Source organism: Platichthys flesus, chromosome 17 (genome assembly GCF_949316205.1).
Source record: "Platichthys flesus chromosome 17, fPlaFle2.1, whole genome shotgun sequence".
Classification (NCBI taxonomy): domain Eukaryota; kingdom Metazoa; phylum Chordata; class Actinopteri; order Pleuronectiformes; family Pleuronectidae; genus Platichthys; species Platichthys flesus.
In genome coordinates this window covers 4,390,784-4,408,468 of record NC_084961.1, presented here as the reverse complement: position 1 = coordinate 4,408,468, position 17,685 = coordinate 4,390,784, and the positions used below count along the sequence as shown (strand labels likewise).

General features: G+C 45.4%; 2 protein-coding genes across 4 annotated transcripts in view; one reads left to right on the top strand and one right to left on the bottom strand.

The window, feature by feature from the left end:
• Positions 1–730: 730 nt before the first annotated feature.
• On the bottom strand, positions 731–4,633 carry LOC133972865 (probable thiopurine S-methyltransferase). 3 transcript variants are annotated; one of them, XM_062410471.1, is made up of 10 exons: positions 4,611–4,628; positions 4,465–4,527; positions 3,134–3,256; positions 2,586–2,678; positions 2,370–2,502; positions 1,763–1,815; positions 1,601–1,675; positions 1,362–1,447; positions 1,190–1,234; positions 731–1,060 (listed from the first exon to the last, which is right to left on the bottom strand). In XM_062410471.1, coding segments are annotated over exons 1-10 (792 nt in total). In that variant the 5' UTR covers positions 4,613–4,628; the 3' UTR covers positions 731–941. The 3 variants fall into 3 exon arrangements, with proteins under 3 accessions (XP_062266455.1, XP_062266454.1, XP_062266456.1); XM_062410470.1 differs by having other exon boundaries at positions 4,465–4,633; XM_062410472.1 differs by lacking the exons at positions 4,465–4,527; positions 4,611–4,628 and adding an exon at positions 4,330–4,464.
• A 1,375-nt stretch (positions 4,634–6,008) lies between these two features.
• The window catches only part of LOC133972416 (exostosin-1c), a 72,108-nt gene continuing 60,431 nt past the window's right edge, over positions 6,009–17,685 (top strand). The window contains exons 1-2 of the mRNA XM_062409864.1: positions 6,009–6,193; positions 15,878–17,285. Coding sequence (XP_062265848.1) covers positions 16,339–17,285 — 947 coding nt within the window. The 5' untranslated portion in view covers positions 6,009–6,193; positions 15,878–16,338. The remainder of the gene's footprint in view (positions 6,194–15,877; positions 17,286–17,685) is intronic.

Below are 17,685 nucleotides of genomic sequence, written 5' to 3'. Positions count from 1 at the left end.
TCTTTTTGAACCTACAATTGACAATTGGTTGAGGTTGATTATGATTTTAGTTCGAGTGCAGGATGTGAGTTTGAGCACCAATAATTCAGAAGTTTATAACGAGAGCAACACCAGGACTATAAATTGATAAAATGTGAAGATATTAATTCAGGAGAGCAGGGATCAGGCGCTTTCTTAAGCTTTGGCGCCCTCTATGGTCCAAAGTACATATCTCACCCAGCCTGAGGAGACGACAATGATCAAGATTTGTTTTTTAGTCTCATAGATTAAAATGAACATATATATTTATTCAAAAGTAAATCAATCAAAGCTGCTTGTGGAATCAGACCTTCAATCAAGAATGGATCATCCACCAGGCTGATGGAGCCGGTGTCTGACACCTACAACCTCTAGGGGGCTCCAAACCCCACCCAACTGTGGCCTAATCCTGGCTTGTTTATATAAAAAACTTTTCAAATCAATTATTTGTTTATCTGTTGAAATATGAACACATGAATGTAGATAATTGTATTTACCAAATTATAAAGATGTCATGTTTGGTCGATTTGGAACAAACAGTAGTGGGGTTTGTAGGAACTCAACCCAGCAATATAATAAAAGCTGGTTATATAATATAATAAAATAACATACACATTCATAAATAAAGAAAAAAGTATTAATGGTTGTGTGGAATGAAAAACCTCTTCATCATTTGACCTACTTTCTTATAAAGTCACTTTACTCGTAAGAATTGTTTGAGTAAAACAGTTTTATTAAATGTAAAAAAAAGTGAATACTATTGTTTCTTATGTTATACAATCTTTACTAAATGATTTTCCAATGCAGCTTTGTGTCCCCTCAAAACCTTCATTTAGAGATAAAATATCTAAGCACAAAATGAATGCCCGGGACCTGTGTTTGCATTAAAACTGCAAAGATCAGCTTTTGTACGCTGTGGGTTTCTAGCTGCTCTTTGGACGGATGAGGTGCAGGTTCTCCGTCAGGGAGTCCAGACCCCAGCCTCGATGTCTGTCCGTGAAGGCATCGACCGACTGCAGCCGCTCCACATCGCAGCGGCTCCCTGAGGAGCAGACACACAAAGAGGTAAATAAATAAAGTGTTGCTTCCTTCAGAAGTTATAGGGGAGTATAATTATAGTGCTTTATGATTAAGTATAGACTCGGACGTATTTGTTCTTAACAGAACTCACCAAACAGGATCTGCACTTGCTCGTCAGGCACTAAAAACGGAGGACCTGAAAAAAACAAATGCAGTTTCAAATATGTTTTAATCTCATTGTGATTATACACACATTTTATATTGAAGATTAAATACTAAACAGAAGGATGTTAATTAGTTTCATATTTCTTTTAATCAGGTACCTTTGTATAATTCAGGATTGTACTGCAAAGTGTCCAGAAGGTATCTGCAGTCTTTGGCCATGAGAGAAATGATGAGAGACGCATACCTGTGGTGGAAGAGACAGTGTGGTGAGACAACCGGGAGCATATGGTTGAATAACCTCATATTAAATTGTCAAATATATGTGTTTTAGAGCAATTAAAATCACACACATCTACTTCCATATTGAATATAAAAACCCTCAGTGGAGCGTTCTTACTTTTCTCTGTCTCTGGGGTTGATGGCCACCAGAGCTCCTCGGTCCCAAATCGCCCCGAACTCACCTTCGATGGAGCTGTGAAGATGAAAAGCAAAAGAATTGTGATATAATTCAATAAACATCTTTAAAAAATGTTATTCAAACCATCTAGCAGTCACCAACCTGGAGAAGTTGAACAGGTCGCACTGATACAGAGAGATGTTTTTCTCTGAGCTCTGTGGAACAAAGGGGAACAAGTGGATTAAGAACTTTGTGAATGTCTGTGAATACACGATGTGTACAGGAGTGTATGATAAACACGAAAAATAATCAAATGTAAATTAATAAATACACAAGATTAATTATTGTTTTGTATAATGAGTGATTCCCTTTACATTGTTGTTAAATTACTGGTTTCCCTGACCCTCCGTAACATGTGCATTGTATTTACTGTTTCACAATAAAAGCCCCAATAAATGCTTTTATAGTGAAGGAGCTCGTAGAACATTTTAAATAGAAAAGAAAGTTTTTATATAGAGCTTTATATAGACCACTATAATAACTTTACAATACAAGTCTTCATTCACACACACTTTGACTGAAAGTAAATAACGACATTAAAATTGAATATAAAAAAATAGAGAAAGGAAAATTCCGAGGTTACTATCGAAAAAGAATAAAAAACAGCATTTGATAATCATGAAACCCTTATAGATTATAGATCTTTATGCTCATTCATCCACGTGTTGAGTAAAAACATAGAAGCCAAGAAGATCTCTGTGTCATGTACCTTGAACACCTTCGCTCCAGGTGCGGCAGCGACAGGCTCCTCGCTGTACGTCAGGTTATTCTCCTCAAAGAACTGTTTTATAGCTTTTTCACTGATCTCCACCCCGACCACCGTGTGGCCCATGTCTGCCAACCTGGAACACACACACACACACAGAGTGTTTTAATACAGGAATAAGAACAGAAATATTATTGGATGGAATAAGCTTTTGCTCACCACTTCATATCCACTGCTTTCCCACAGAGAGGGAAGAAGAAGCGAACTCCCGTCCGTCCAGCGAGAACTTTATCCACATTTTCCTCCAGCAGCCTATCAAAACATAGAAGATACAAGAAACTGCTGTTAAGGCAACGCTATGTAACAGCGCCCCCTGCAGCCACATGTGGTGATTACTCCACCAAATTCTGTTCTTCATATTTCTAACAGCTCCTGATGAATATTGGAGATCGTACCCACTCTATAAAGTTGAATATAGAGCAAGAACAAACGTTAAGTACCATAAAGCTAATTTTGAAGCTCATTTTTTTATATTTAGGTTAAAACGTCACCTCCGGGCCTTTCTAAAAGTATTTTTTAACCGAACTTAAACCTCTTAAACTTTATGAAAAGTATTTCCAACATGAAATTAGACAGAGCCTCAGTCAGTGCTTTGTTTGTGCATCTTTTCTGACACCATCAGGCGGTGGTGTCACCCTGTCAGGCGTTTAGAAGACTTCTGTTCTCCTTCACTCCTCTGAGGAGGTGGACGAGAGTCGGCTTCTTACTTGTGCACGTGAGGCTGATGGAAGCCGATCCTGTCCGTCTGCCAGCGTTCCTCCCACTCGCCGAGCGCCATGACCCGGTCGGCCTGCGGTTCCAGCATGACGCTGATGTTTTGCTGACCCAAACTTCGAGAGAGGGAGAGAGAAGAAGCAAAGAAAGAGGAGAAGATCATTCGTATCTGCAGCTGGAGACGTTCACACGTTTAACAAATAAAAACACGTGTACAACAGCTTCACAGTGTGAAATGTGTGAAGGCCTGTACACATCCACTGGACTGACAGGACACATGGTGCACCAGAGCATTAATCAGGATCTTCAGTGAGCAGGTAAAAGCTTTCACATGTATCTGGGTTTATGTTTGTAGATATAAGAAAACTGAATTTACAGAATGAACGATGCTGAGAGGTGCATTTATGTTGATATTTTATGTATTTTTTTTACATTAACAAAGAAATTACAGTTACAGTGTTATACAAATACATATATATTTTTTTTCTGGATTTGTCCAGATGTTTTCTTTCATTCATCAAAATAAAAGACAAAAGAAAAGAAAAACACCCGGCAGTGAAATTTAAAACTTGCCAGACAAGCAAAAACCAAATCCTCATGAGCGCCTTCATCAAGTACCAGGTCATACTGTTTACCTTTGTGTGTGTTTTATATAATATATTATTACCAAAAAATACCAACCCCCAAAAACCTGGAGTCAGCCTCCAATTACATTAACCCAAGTGTAGCTGACTTATAACCCCCCACCAGAGATCTTAGTCATAGGGTGGGAAATCACGTTAAACTAGAAAATACAACATCAGATTACAAAACAATACCACAAATGCAAAAAAAACCCATTTGTCGTGTATATTTTGAGATAAGTTGTTGTGTTTGGTGGTTTCCTATTTATGTTGTTTTAAATTAGCCTTTTGTTATCGTTACACAAGAGGCCTGTGACCTCTAACCTGTAACACATTAGATAACTGGAACCTTTCAGCTTCTGGTTTTTACCTCTAATGTAACTCGTCCTTCTCACATATACATGAAAACACTTCTCATATGAATCATCTCCTGCAGAGATCACATCACATCTTGCAACTTTACATAAACAAAAAAAACAAAGACGTCCGTTCAGTGAAGGTTATAAAACGAATTCCCCGTTTTTCTTTGTGGAACATTAGTATTCCCGAGTCAGATCCACACTCACCTGGAACCAGCCTCGAGCAGCAGCACGCACAGTACCACCACAGTCACGTGCGACTCGTGCATGTTTGCGTGTGAACAGCTGATGTTGACTGAGCTGAATTTCAAACCGCTTCGATCAATACAGCGAAGCACCCACCTGCTGGTGAGCTGCTGCCCTCGGTCTGGTCTGTCAGGCTCAGTTCTGGAGGGTTTCACAGCCCTGGAGGAAACAAGGGATGAAAGTGAGGGATGAATGAATGAATAGAGATGATACGAGATGTTACCGAAAACACGGCCAGAGACATTCAGAGGAAACACCATTGGAAACACACACGGCAGGGATCTCACTTCTGGTTGGGGAGGAGCATAATGCTGCCTTCGAGTATCATGGAAAACATGGGAGATCCCACAACTCTCTCTTGTTTGAGTCCCTACTTTTTCATAACAGGCTATTTAATGTAATAGAAAATCACATCTCATGCAGATATGAATTTCACATTTTGCAATAAGTATCTTATACATGTAATGAGCTTGTCTAGAATTAAATTGGACCTAAAAACTAAACTGTGGAGGACAGTGGACTTAAGTTAGGTTGGTTAAAGTTAAAGTTCATTTTTGGACGTGAACAGATATTATATATCATTGAAAGAAATGGCATCTTTGTTATATGGTGAAGTTAAAACAATTAATATGACTATAATAGAACTGATCCACAGCTATAATAATAAGAACAACAGGCTTAAAACAACAACAACAACAACTAATGATAATGCAGTTTATACTTAATTATGGTTCATTCTTATTCTCATGAAAGTCTCTACTCCACAACTCACTACCTGGTTCTGCTCCACGCTGCTTCTGAGTCGAGACAAACACACACACACACACACACGCACACACACACACACACACACACACACACACACAAAGACAAAGACACAAAGACACACACAAAGACGCACAGATGAGCTAGAATAGCATGAGCCACTGTGGAAGTAGGGCAGCAGGTCAGTGACTATGTGTGGACGCAGGGGGGCGCTACAGTCACATATATGCTGGAAGCAGGAGGCAGTGTCACTCCCAGCTGTCTCCTGTGATATTCTCGTGCTGCACCTCATCAAACGCTCAAAAGCCAGGGTTGTTAGGCATTTGGAAAACATTCGATAACACAATGTGTAAAGTAAATTAATGAAAATAGTGTCGTTAGAGGTGTATTTTGAAACCAACCTTTTATTAGTACATTGTCTATTGTGGGGGGGAGGCTCCACCTGCAGATTCTTTCGGGCTGTGTCAGCTGCCAAAATAGAGGAAGCTTAGACTTATTGATGTTTATTTTAAGGAATAACGTGTTTCATATCCCCTTCACATCACTACTGGCCTCTCAGTTTACAGACAATGAACCAAAACACCAGAAACCGTCCCACACTGGATTCCCCTCATGCAGAATCCAGATTTTCTGCACGAGATGACACGATCCTCTCCAGCCACAGTATAAACACCAGACTCCATTAGAAAGGGGGCCTGGAGAGGTGTGACCCTCCTCCACAGCGCCCCGGTGCCTGTGCGTAACTCGGTGTCTCCAGCGCGCTCCAGATGCGCCGGGCTCCAGATGTGTGCGTTCGTCTTCACCGTGCGACAGAGGCGACGTCGAGCCGCCTCTCAGCCAATCAGCACCGCCCGGGGGCGGGCCGTACGTGGACTGTTGTGGATGTGAGGTGTTGGTGGTGGGGGGGAGAAAATGGACAATTTTAACGCGCACATTCATCATTCATACGGCAGCGACGACGAGGAGACCGGCGCTCGCACACGGGACTGATCCGCAAATGCCCGGCCGTGGCGTGAAGAGGAGAACCGCACCGAGGGGAGGAGCGCGGTCCGCCACCCCGGTAAGGTCGAGCTCTCCGCGGGGGAGAGGAGTCGCGGCGCAGCGGGGATCGTGCTGGGTGATGTCTGCTGTCTATGTTTAGGGGGCTGCGCTCATCGGGGGGGGGGGTAATGGAGAAACTCTGCGTAAACCATAACCCAGATTGTGTTGCATGCATTCGGAGTTTGCTGTTTGGCTTCATGTGGATCTCAGCGCCTCTTTGAAAGCGTTTGCTCTCAATCGCAAAACCCTCATTTTCACCGTCCGGCCACATCTTGGATCCGCACATGTTGCGAGCGTGTCTCCAAAGTGCGTTTTTATGGTTCCACATTTTTACGCAGCCGGAACTCTCGGCGTTGCCCCGGTGTAGTGTCACCTCTGTCACTCTCACCGCGGGGAGCCTGAGCTGTGAATCACAGGTGGGATGTTTGTGGCTGAACGTCACCATCACACAAAAAACACTGCACGAGCCTGTTCACAGAGTGGATGAGGTCACAGTAATCCCCAAGGGAAACACGGGGCACTTAAAAGCATCACCTGGATTATCATGACAACCAGCAGCCGTTATTTGTTGTGCAGCCTGTTGTCGTGAATTGTGGGGAGGCTGGTGGAGGGATGATGGTGCTCAGACCGGGAGAGCGAGAGGGAGAGAGAGAGGTGCATGCTGGATGTGTGTGTGTGTGTGTCCGGACTGTGCGTATATTTGTAGTTAGTCAACCATACTTTGCGCAATGTGAGGCTCGTAATGCTGCGTGGAGGATAGAGGAAGGAGGGAGAAGTTGGTTGTTTGTATCCGCTGCAGAGCTGCTGTCACTGGTGGGACTGAGCTCGGGTCTGTGGGGATCCATGGGGGAACTGGGAAGTGGATGAACCTGCTCTGCCTTCACCTGCTGCAACGGATCCGCGCGTGAGTCCGTGACAGGTAGAGGCCGGAGAGGTGCAGGGAGCACGAGGCACGTGTGTGTGTGGGTGAGGATGCTTTCCCAGTGCGTCCCCTGTGTTCAGGAGTGGAGCTGTGTGGAAACTCTTCCCAACACAACAGTGACATGGTTTGGCACATGATCCACTTCTCCCACTGGACAGATGGTCCGTGGGCTGCACACTATACTTTGCTACCATCCAGGAATATTAAACACTGCTGCCATTGTAGAGTTCACCTGTCTCACTGTTAAAAAAGAAAAAAAAGATTTAATTTGATTAATTTCATCTTAAAGTACTGAAATCCATATTTCATAGACTCATATTCCCTCCTCAGGCCTTTGGGGGAACAGTAAACTGAGCATACATCAGACAGTGTCACCTGACTTCCTTCTCAGTGTGAATGAAGTCTGGTCTACTTCATTGGAACTGTGGGGAATTTCCATTCTATACTTGAAAGCTACTTTGAAAGATATGCGTAACACTTCCTGTATGAAACAAGCACATGCACGGCTGGGTCCTGTGTCTTCTTGATGCAGTCCAAATGTTACAAAAGAAAAATACTTTGTTCTGCCTCCTGTTTACCTTGGACGCCTCTCATGCATTCAAGATATATTAGATAATAGCTCCGGATAAGAGCAGGAAGTTACCTGCTCTCACATCCTTAGTGCCCCACGTGATAATGAATCCCACAGAAACAAACAAGGCGGCCAGGGTTCACTGCAGCTCTTAATTACGAGGAGTCTCTTGTTTGTGATGAGGAAAGACGGCAACTCTGGTGATCTCACAACAAAATGTGTTGCATTATCGAAGACCCTCTGGAGGAGAGCGGGTCCTGACATGGATTTTCCATCTGATTTTATGAAATTACTTTATTGTAATAACGATAATGTAATTTGGGATTCACGATGGCTCTGTAATTCCCTCCCTGGTGATTAAGAGAGTCACCAATCTTGGTCATTTCCATAATCAGGAGGAATTCATTAGAGGCGTGGACGATACCACTGTGCAACCTTTAAAAGCCATTAACCCTGAAGGTCACTGTGCAGAGGCTTCACGTATTATCATCCATTTATTATTTGTTCTTTTTGAGTAAAAAAATAATTGTTCATAATCACATTGGAGATGAAAGGAATGGAATTGGACATATACAGTTAGGATGTAATAGTTTCACATTATTCTTTAAAACGATGAAATTAAAGAAAGATGGAAAGGATTTAAAAAAAGCTCATTTTCCATCACAGGCTTGGTAATCTCTTCCATTTTTTAATCTGGGATGTCAGGGCCACCACGCTAATTGAAGCTTGTCAGGAATGTGCGCCTCGTCCCTTATCCCAGGGTCAGATCGAAATGTCTCCCTCTCTGTTGTCAAGGTCAAATTGTTTACCGGCCCGATCTGATCTGAGCTCAGCGATAGGCCTGTCCTCCGGGCCGGAGCTGCAGAGATAAGATGGGCTGCAGGTAGAGGAGGAGGAGGAGGAGGGATGGATGCAACGGGAGTGGGAGCAGTCAGTTCAGGCGGATGGATGGATTTCTCAACATGCTTGTTTCTGCTGTGTGTTGTCAGGTGCACGCCCGGGCCGCCTGAACGCAGAGCAGCTTACTGGTCATATATCACCGGCCCCAGTAGGTTTTCCCACCATCCAGGCTCCGAGCCGTGTGCCAGTGCTTCCTATGATCCTGCTCTCTGTCTGGGGCCATGCAGCCTGATCTGCACATTCTCTGTGGCAGATCCAGAGCGCGAGCTTGAAACCCTCCAAATAATTGTTCCTACCCATCTTGTTCACACTGGTAATTAGCCCTCGTGGCGTTTGGAGTGCAGCATATTGTTGAGACATAATTAATCAACCCAGCTCGTAATTATTCCAGGGTTTTGGAATGCGAGCGCGGCCGGAAAGCTGGTTTACGTTGCAGGGCGTTCGGCTCCGAGGTAAACATCTTATTAACCGTGTCAGAGTCCCTCAGCCCACGCGGAGCCAGCGTGGTGTTATTCAGGTGGTGTGTGTGCTGTTATCCACATTATGAAAATGGCCTCGTAAAAACAGAACCAGCGCTTGATTAAGTTTACGGCCGTTATGGTTCCGAGGTGGTCGAGCTAATGGAAAAACACTCTAGTAGCTGCACGGAGACAGCGAGAGGGATTTCGTTATACAGCAAACAGCCCATTTGTTCAGCACACGCCTCCTCTTACATATGCATATAATAAGAGGAGTGGGAGTGGGAGTGGGAGGGCAAACCAATTTCCAAGGGCAACTGGTAGGTGAGGACAGAAAAAAAGGAGCCTGGATCACATAAGCCTTTAATGCAGGTTTGCCAGAGGAGGTTTGCTGGATTTTTTTCTTTAGCTCGCCAATACACAAACAGACCTCACACTCTCAAGCCGACTTCTGCTCCGTTTGCAGATAGTGATGGAAACGCAGCGACGCTGTTATGCAGGCATCCTCCATTCCCGCCAGTAAAAACACACATGGACACATTCCCAGCCATCCTGACCGCTCCGGTCACTACAGCAAGAAAACATATAATCACAGAGTTTCACAACCTTCTGCGATAAGAATTGAGTTTTATTTATGTTAATCTTTGCTTTTTGCATGTGATTCAGATACATTGAAATGGTCAGGGCCCTTTATTCTATCTACAGATTTTAATGAGTGCTGATTTTCTATGTGAGAGCTTTATTCAACAAAGAAGAAAACGTTTTCTGCAGAAAGGCTTTTGCAGCTGCACCAAGTTATATGACAGTGGCAGGAACCCAGGGAAGTAAGAGCCTTGAGTAAAGCAGGTATACACAGGAGAGCTATAGGTTGATGGATCAGCAGATCCTCCAGAGAGTTGCTGACAAGCTGTGAGAAACTTTTGGTTTGAGCGACGTCTCCATTTCTACCTCATAAACTCCACGTGACCCTTCGATCAGGAGGTCGCAGGGCCTACTTTTTAACCACATCCTCTTGACACCTTGCTACAGCTGTACCAAGTCCATATAGAAACAATTGTTCAATTTTTTTGCAGGCGGCTAGGTGGTGCAGTGGCTAGCACCGTCGCCTCACGGGGGTTCAAACTTGACGAGCGGTTGGGATCCACTTGTTTGGAGTTTTGTCTGCTTGGGTTTTCTATACTGGCACGTTGACTTTCTCCCACAGTCCAAAGACATTCAGATTAACTGGCCAATGTCTGAAGGTAATTTAGCCTCTGGGGTCAACAGACAGTGTTTTGGAGCTTCCAGTGTAGATTTCAACACTGAACGACTTTAAAACCAACATCTCCCTGATTAGAGTAAACTGGCAAAACACGGAGCGGCTTTTATTGTGAAGAAACCACAAACCACAGTGTGTTTTATCACCGTGGGTTGGTGCTAACTGGGAGCGGTTATCAAAATATGCCTCCGCAAAACAATGGTCACTTTGCTGCCTGCGTCTGGCTGCAGCTTTACGTTTCTCAGAGGCAGTAACGGAACAGAGAGCTGGTGGATGAAGACGTGCCGCTGAGCTCCAGGCGACAGGCGGCTCCTCTGCTCCTTTTTACTTTGTCTGGAAATCTACTCGCCGCACACGCAGCATGAAGTCAGATCACAGTCGTATGTGGTATGATGAAAAAACAGCTATTGACTCACTGCTTTGCTGAAACAACACGAGTCTGTTCGGCTGCTCTGGAACAGATACGCCAGCTCCCCCTTTTTTATTTCTGACTGCACTCGGTGTTACCACAGAAACCACGGATGCTGCCAAATCATCCAGGGCTGACGTCCGGAGCCTTAAAACAAAAATGATTCCCCCACATAAAATAACTGTCCTCCATTCGGTCACATTTACAGAAGCTTCACTTCCAGACGTCTCAAGCTATCTTCTGGTCCCTGGTCGTATCTTCTCGAGCTCCTAATGACAGAGCCCGGGATTTAATTTTAGCTCGACCGAGCCTTTCCCCCGGAACCACAAGATTTGTGTTTTCTCCAGAACACTACATTTCGCTGAACTAATATGTCGCCAGCTATAGGCCAGCAAAAAATACACACATGCCAGATGTGTGTGTAAGTATAGTTCAGACACACGACTGCATACAACATATGCAGCCACAAAGAGCCACTGAGAGGCCAGTTGACAGACAGACCTTTTACAGGGCAATCATCCAGGATTTGTGTCGGGGCACGGTCGACCTCCTCCAATCAGCTGGGCTGCCTTCACAAGCTAACCATCATTTAGGAAGGAATGGACATTTCATTTAATCTGGCATTTGGCCCATCCGGTGTCAATTTACAACCTTCTCTGTGTCACTGTCCAAAATCATTTCAGACTTAATAATGCTGCTTCTCTTACTCCCGGTAATGTCTGTCGCTACCTGGAGAATGGCTGTAATGGTGGTGGATTTCATTTTTTGAGTGTTTCCACTGTCAGTGGTGCTTAGTGCCGGTGTTGTGGCCAGAAAACAGCAAATTGAACAAATAAGGGTAAACGTCTGTCTCTCCCCGAAAGACAGAAAATCTCTTTGTTCTGTAAAAACCTCCCATTTGGTGGAAGAAAAACACAAAGTGACAAGAGCTGAATATCTCTCGCATAAGGCCATCATCAGTGACATCCATTTCAGAGCACGTCACTTCTCATTTCTCTGTCAGAGCCCACATAACAGCCCGGCTGTGAAAGAAGAAGAAGCGTCTGTGTAAACGCAAATGAAGGGAGCACGGGTTTCAATTCCGTTTTCTCTGAATGACTTAATAATGCAGCTCTGTGAAAAACGGCAGCAGGTAGAGGGAGTGGAGGGGGGGGGGGGGGGGGAGCCCTGAAGGCCGTCAGGACAGGAAGTAGAGAGGGATTGGTCCGGCTGTCACTTGTGAAATATCGCTCATTAACTCCCTCTCCCTCTCGGTGCTCTCTCCTTCCGTGCCCCTCTGAATGTCCTTCAGCCTCACCTTTTATTCCCCTCTGCTTCATTTCTCTTAAGTACTGACCTTCCAGATGTCCAGAATCAGATTACAGTCAATATAAAGCGGTCTGGCCCTTTTTAAAGGAGACACATTCTGCTCTTATTCAATTCAATTTGATTTGTGTAGCGCCAAATCTTAATACACACTATCTCAAGGCAAGCTGGCCATCGAGGCGAGGTGTTCATGGTTCATGGATTTTATTTTAGAGGCTCCAGTGTTCAGAAAACACATCACTGTGCTCAGACTGTGCATTTCTGGAGCTCCTCTATTCAGCCTCTGTCTGAAACACTTGGCTTTAGCTCCTTCACCGGACTTTGGGCTTGATGATTTGGCAAAAGTTTAGAAAACGCAACATTTACCAGTTCTGCAACTCCCTTGCAAAAACAAAAAATGAACCATTGATGGAAAAAAGTCCAATTTCAGCGTTCTTTTGTTGTGTGGGGAATAGTCCTTACAAATGGTAGATGTGCACCTTTGACACTTAATAAAAATAAAGAGATAAGATAAGAAAACAACTATAGAGGAACTTTCTTTGGTGTATGAATACTGGACATTATGTAGAAGAGCTGGATTGTCCTGCTCTGCTGGTACAGGATCGACCTGCCACGGTGTATTAGCTGATATTTTAAAAGCATTTTCATGCAAATATAGTGATATTTCTCTCCCGGCGCTGTTGACACAATTTCATGGCTTGTTCAGCACACTCTGAGTGAACCTTCCTCCATGTTTTCTTTGCACTCAAGGCAAGCGAGTGATCAAAGAACTGTCGGCCTTGCAGAGTGTATTCCTCATGTCTGCGATTAAGTGTTTTGTGCCCCGCTCTTTATCCCACCTCCCTTTTGAGGATGAACCAGGAATAATTGAAAAAGGCAAAACAGCACAAAAGAAGTATTGTTTTTAATTTGAACCCTGCAGTCAGCTTTGCATAGAGTAGGAAAACTAGCCGAGAAAGGAAGGAGTGATGACAGGTAGTATAGGCGCTGAGGGAGGAAGGTAAAGATGGGAAACAAATGACATGAGGTGGAATCGTGGAGCTCCGGCTCCCGTCCTCACCTCTCCTTGAACTCTGTCCCTGCACCTACAGGCCCCTGTATTCAATGAGCCTTGTGCCTGTTTCCACCGCTAGTCACCCAACCATAATGATCCATCATTGATCCATGACAGAAGGACCTCTCTCGCCACTTAAAGCCACTAACATGTGTGTGTCGGTGTGTGTGTGTTCGAAATACTTGTGTGTCTTCTCACTGATTTGCCGCTCCGAGCATGTTGTCGTGTTGAGGCATGTCCTCGAGTTTCCCAGGCCGACATTCATCATTGTTGCTCCTTGTTAATGGCCCTGCTGTGCAAATGTGCAGTCCGTCCTTCACACAAAGCAAATGGTAGAAATTAACATAACCGTGTTGAGCAGAGGTTTCACATCTGGAGATTTCAGGCAGAGGAGAGATTAGTTACTTATAAACGGGTAGTTTCATGCCCTGATATCCTGTAATATTATCTTCAATGATTATTTTTCAGTTCACACATTATCCCCCATGCTCCTCTTAACCGACGACATCTCATTGCCTCAGAGGTACTTTTGAAATCAACTCAAATATGAGCTTTGCGCTGCTAATATTTGATAAGTTAAACGGAAGGAGGAGTGTCCAGGGAAGGTTTTCTTATGATATGAAAGTGTTCTATTGTGAAGTGGCAGTTTAAGGAGCAGTAATTGAAACTCCTGTTGTTGATCCAGCGGTAATAGAGGGACCTCTGTGCTTTTAAATCAATGTAAATATGCTTAATAGGCACCTGATGGGAGAAGGACAAAAAGCGACGGCGTACTTATGTGCAATTCCTCGGCGTTTAGATTTGATAAGGCAACGAAATGAATACTTCATGCCCATCAGCATTACCCTCATCATAATGATACCCTCCATCACTTTTCTATTACACCTTCCTGCCATCACTATCAATTATCCCCCACAACCACAAATCACAAGGACAGCGCTCAGCCACAGCCTCCACCGCAGTGTATCCTGAGGAAGATTGAAGTCTAATTGTACGCGTTGGTGGCAGGGGATATAAAGCAAAAGCAAAAAAAAAAAAACTGACAAGAGAGGGAAATCAATGCCTTAACTAAAAGAGCAAATGCATTATTGATGAGGAATATGTAATGGGATCCCAAATGTCTGTTTCTCTCCCGAGTGGATTGCTTGCAGCGTCCGTGGTTGTAGCCAGAGTAGTCGAAACAAGGGAGTGACAATAAACCGGCTCCTAACATCTTCACTTTCTTTGCGAAAACGCTAAAGGCTTCACGTGTGCAGGAGAAATTAATTCAAATAATGACTCCAAGATGCCTGAAGGGGCTACTGCAACAGTTTCTTCTTCCTGTCAAGGCACTATGGAGCCTCTGCTGCCTCACTATACTGATCAGATTAGCTTAGTTTGGCTAACCTCATCGACATTATCCACAATTCTTCCCGTTAGAACTCAATAGCCTAGTTTATCGATGGATCTTAAGTTATTATAGTTAAAGTTGTGGGATTTAGCTGAGATTTGTGAATATTGTAGAATCTTCAGTGATCCCATTGAAAACCAGGTAAATAGAACAACTTAAAGCATCCCTGTGTCACTTTTCCTGAGCAACAGCGCCCTCTGCAGCAAAATGTGGTGATTGGTGATTCTCACAGGAGATCGCACCTGTTCACCAAAATAACATATAGAGATCAAGATCAGTGGTAAATCAAGCTAATTTTGAAGCACACACACAAGCACAACAATGATGAGTAAAAAACAGGTAATTTCTACGCACACGTCTCTATTTCCTCCAAGCTCTCGAGTTTAGGAAGTCAGAGGATGAGTTGTTTACCCGCGTCACCGGTGACATGTTTGTTTTATGGCGAACGGAGGAGGCAGGCATCACTTCTGCTTGGCTGGAGAGGAGGCAGAAGTGAGGAATGTGAATGAGAGGTAGAGCGAGCGAGAGCGGCCAGGTGAGACCTGAAAGCTGCCTTTGTGTGGCAGCTGGCAGGAGGAACACTGCCCTTCACTGTGAGTTGTTCTCCCCAAACACACACACACACACACACACACTTACACAAGCATACTGTACATATAGGGGTTTTATGGGGCTCATGTTTGGCAAGAAGGGCTGTAAAAGCCGTTGCAATTTTGCGAGTGTAACAGTGAAAGCCTTCTCCCCGCGTCTCTCCAAGGTGAACGGACGTTTCGGAGCCATAATGCAGTTCTGTTTTCCCTCCGCGTTTCCCAATCTCCATTTCAGATGCTAAACGCTCTCTCATTTTCTCCTCCGCTGCGCCTCAACTGTCTCTGGCTCAGTCCAACTGGAGCTTGAAGAGGATGATAATATCCAGTCCAGGCCGCCGCTCCAGGTTTGACAAGCCATCCTTAAAAAAAAGACGGTTCCAGGAGTCAGTGCACATCACGGGGCACACATGGCCAGTAGATATCCCTCTTTTCCACAGGGAAGGTAGAAACCAGAGTGGGACTGAGATATGTGGCCTCCGTGAAGAAAAGAGCTCAATGAATTCTGCTTTTTCAATTTTCTCTTTATGAGCTCGACCTGAAGATGGATTTTGACAGTTTAAAATCCTCGGTCGCTGCCTGTGAAATATTCGCCAGCTGTGCTGCTTTATTGCTTTTTGATAACATTGTGTGTTTTTGTGTGTATTAAATGTGATTGAGTTTGCAAGAGGACATATGTCTTCCCAAAATGAAAAGCCATCCAAATGAAAACATACCCAGTGGGCTATCAGAAGTGTTAGTTATGGTATCTCTGGAGACCAATCCCAGAGTACGTCTCTGTGTTGGCTGCAGGAGCTGCATCGCTCTCTGTGTACTGATCTGTATTCCTGTTTGTTTACCTCTCTCCAGGAGGGGCCCTGCAGACAGCCGTCGCGCCAGGCACCATGAGGCAGCGAGCTTGGCCTGAGAGAGCGGAGAAATCAGCCTTCATCTCGCTCAACCCGGCTGGTACGTGGAAGAAATGCTCACAGCAGAAGCAGCGGCAGCAACAGCGGCAGCTCACAACACAGCAGAGACAGGCTAACTCACACGTCTGAGAGCGCGGTGGAGAGCAAATGGGGAAGGCAGAAAGAGACTGAGAGCGGGGAGTCAGTAAGTCAGATCATTCTAAATGGCAGAGTGGCCTTGGCCGCACTATGAGGAAGTGATGTCCTTGTTAACACATTGTCCTCTCGTAGAAGCTCCTTGTTAGAAGTCACAAGTCAGTCCCCCCCGCCCCTGTGAGGCTGCCGAGCTGAGGGGCAGAGGATAGGGAGAAACAACCAGAGGACGAGAGACAGAGCGGAATAAAGAGACTGTGACAGGCCCCCATGCAGGCGCGTAAGAAGTATGTCCTGCTGGGCTTGTGTGCGTGCTGCTGGCTGGTCCTCTTTTACTGGGGTGGAGGCGTCCAGCTGCGTCTGCTGCGGCTGCTGACACGCCAGCGGGGTGAGGAGGTGCGCCCCTGGCCCAACTGGACCGACCGGGCCTTCCTGCCCCGCTATGCCCACCTGGACGAGCTCCAGACGGACCCTGGGACGGCGGAGTCGCCCCGACAGCGGCGGCAGGCATGGTCCGCCGTTTACAAGGACAGCCGCTGCCGCATGGAAACCTGCTTCGACTTCTCTCGGTGTCGTCGCAGAGGCAGAGAGGGATTCAGGGTGTATATATATCCATCAGAGAAAAACGATCATGTGTCAGAAAGCTACAGGAAGATCCTGACGTCCATAGGGGAGTCGCGGTACTACACGTCTGACCCCCGCGAGGCCTGTCTGTTCGTGCTCGGGATAGACACCTTGGACCGGGACCAGCTGTCAGGACAGTTCGTGCCCAACCTGGACGAGCGCATTCGGGGATACCCGTTGTGGAATGACGGGAGGAACCACCTGATCTTCAACCTGTACTCGGGCACGTGGCCCAACTACACAGAGGACCTGGGCTTTAACATCGGCCAGGCCATGTTAGCCAAAGCCAGCCTCAACACGGAACACTTCAGGCCAGGCTTTGACATTTCCATCCCGCTGTTCTCCAAGGATCACCCTCAGAAGGGTGGAGAGCGGGGCTGGCTGGTGAGGAGCACCATCCCGCCGCGAAGGAAGTACCTGCTGATGTTCAAAGGGAAGCGTTACCTGACGGGCATCGGCTCCGACACCCGAAATGCACTCCACCACATCCACAATGGGAAGGACATCGTGTCGTTGACGACATGCCGCCACGGGAAGGACTGGGAGAAGCACAAGGACTCCCGCTGTGATCACGACAACTTGGAGTACGAGAGGTAAGACGGGGGTCACACAGCCAGAGGGGATGCTCGGGATGAGATGATGAGGTGGCACTATACAGCGGTTTATAGGAAACAGAGAGTCAAGTGCTATTTTGTCATTCTGATATGGTGTTGTTCCATTTGCCGTCTGTTTTTTTACGTTTACATGCTGTTTTATGCTCCTTAAGATCTCATATTGGCATGTGTGTGTCCCACTGGTTATTTCTGTGTCTCTTTCATGGCTGCGCTGGTTTTGACAGAACGACTTTTATGCTGTTTGGCAGTTGCTCTCGAGATCAAAAATTCTCGATACAGACGCTAGAATTTTAGATTCAGGTCAAGGTTTACGGCTGCTTTCTTGTTCTCCTGTTGTTAAAAGTACAGTTTAACAATGTTTCTTTCTTCAGTGACTGAC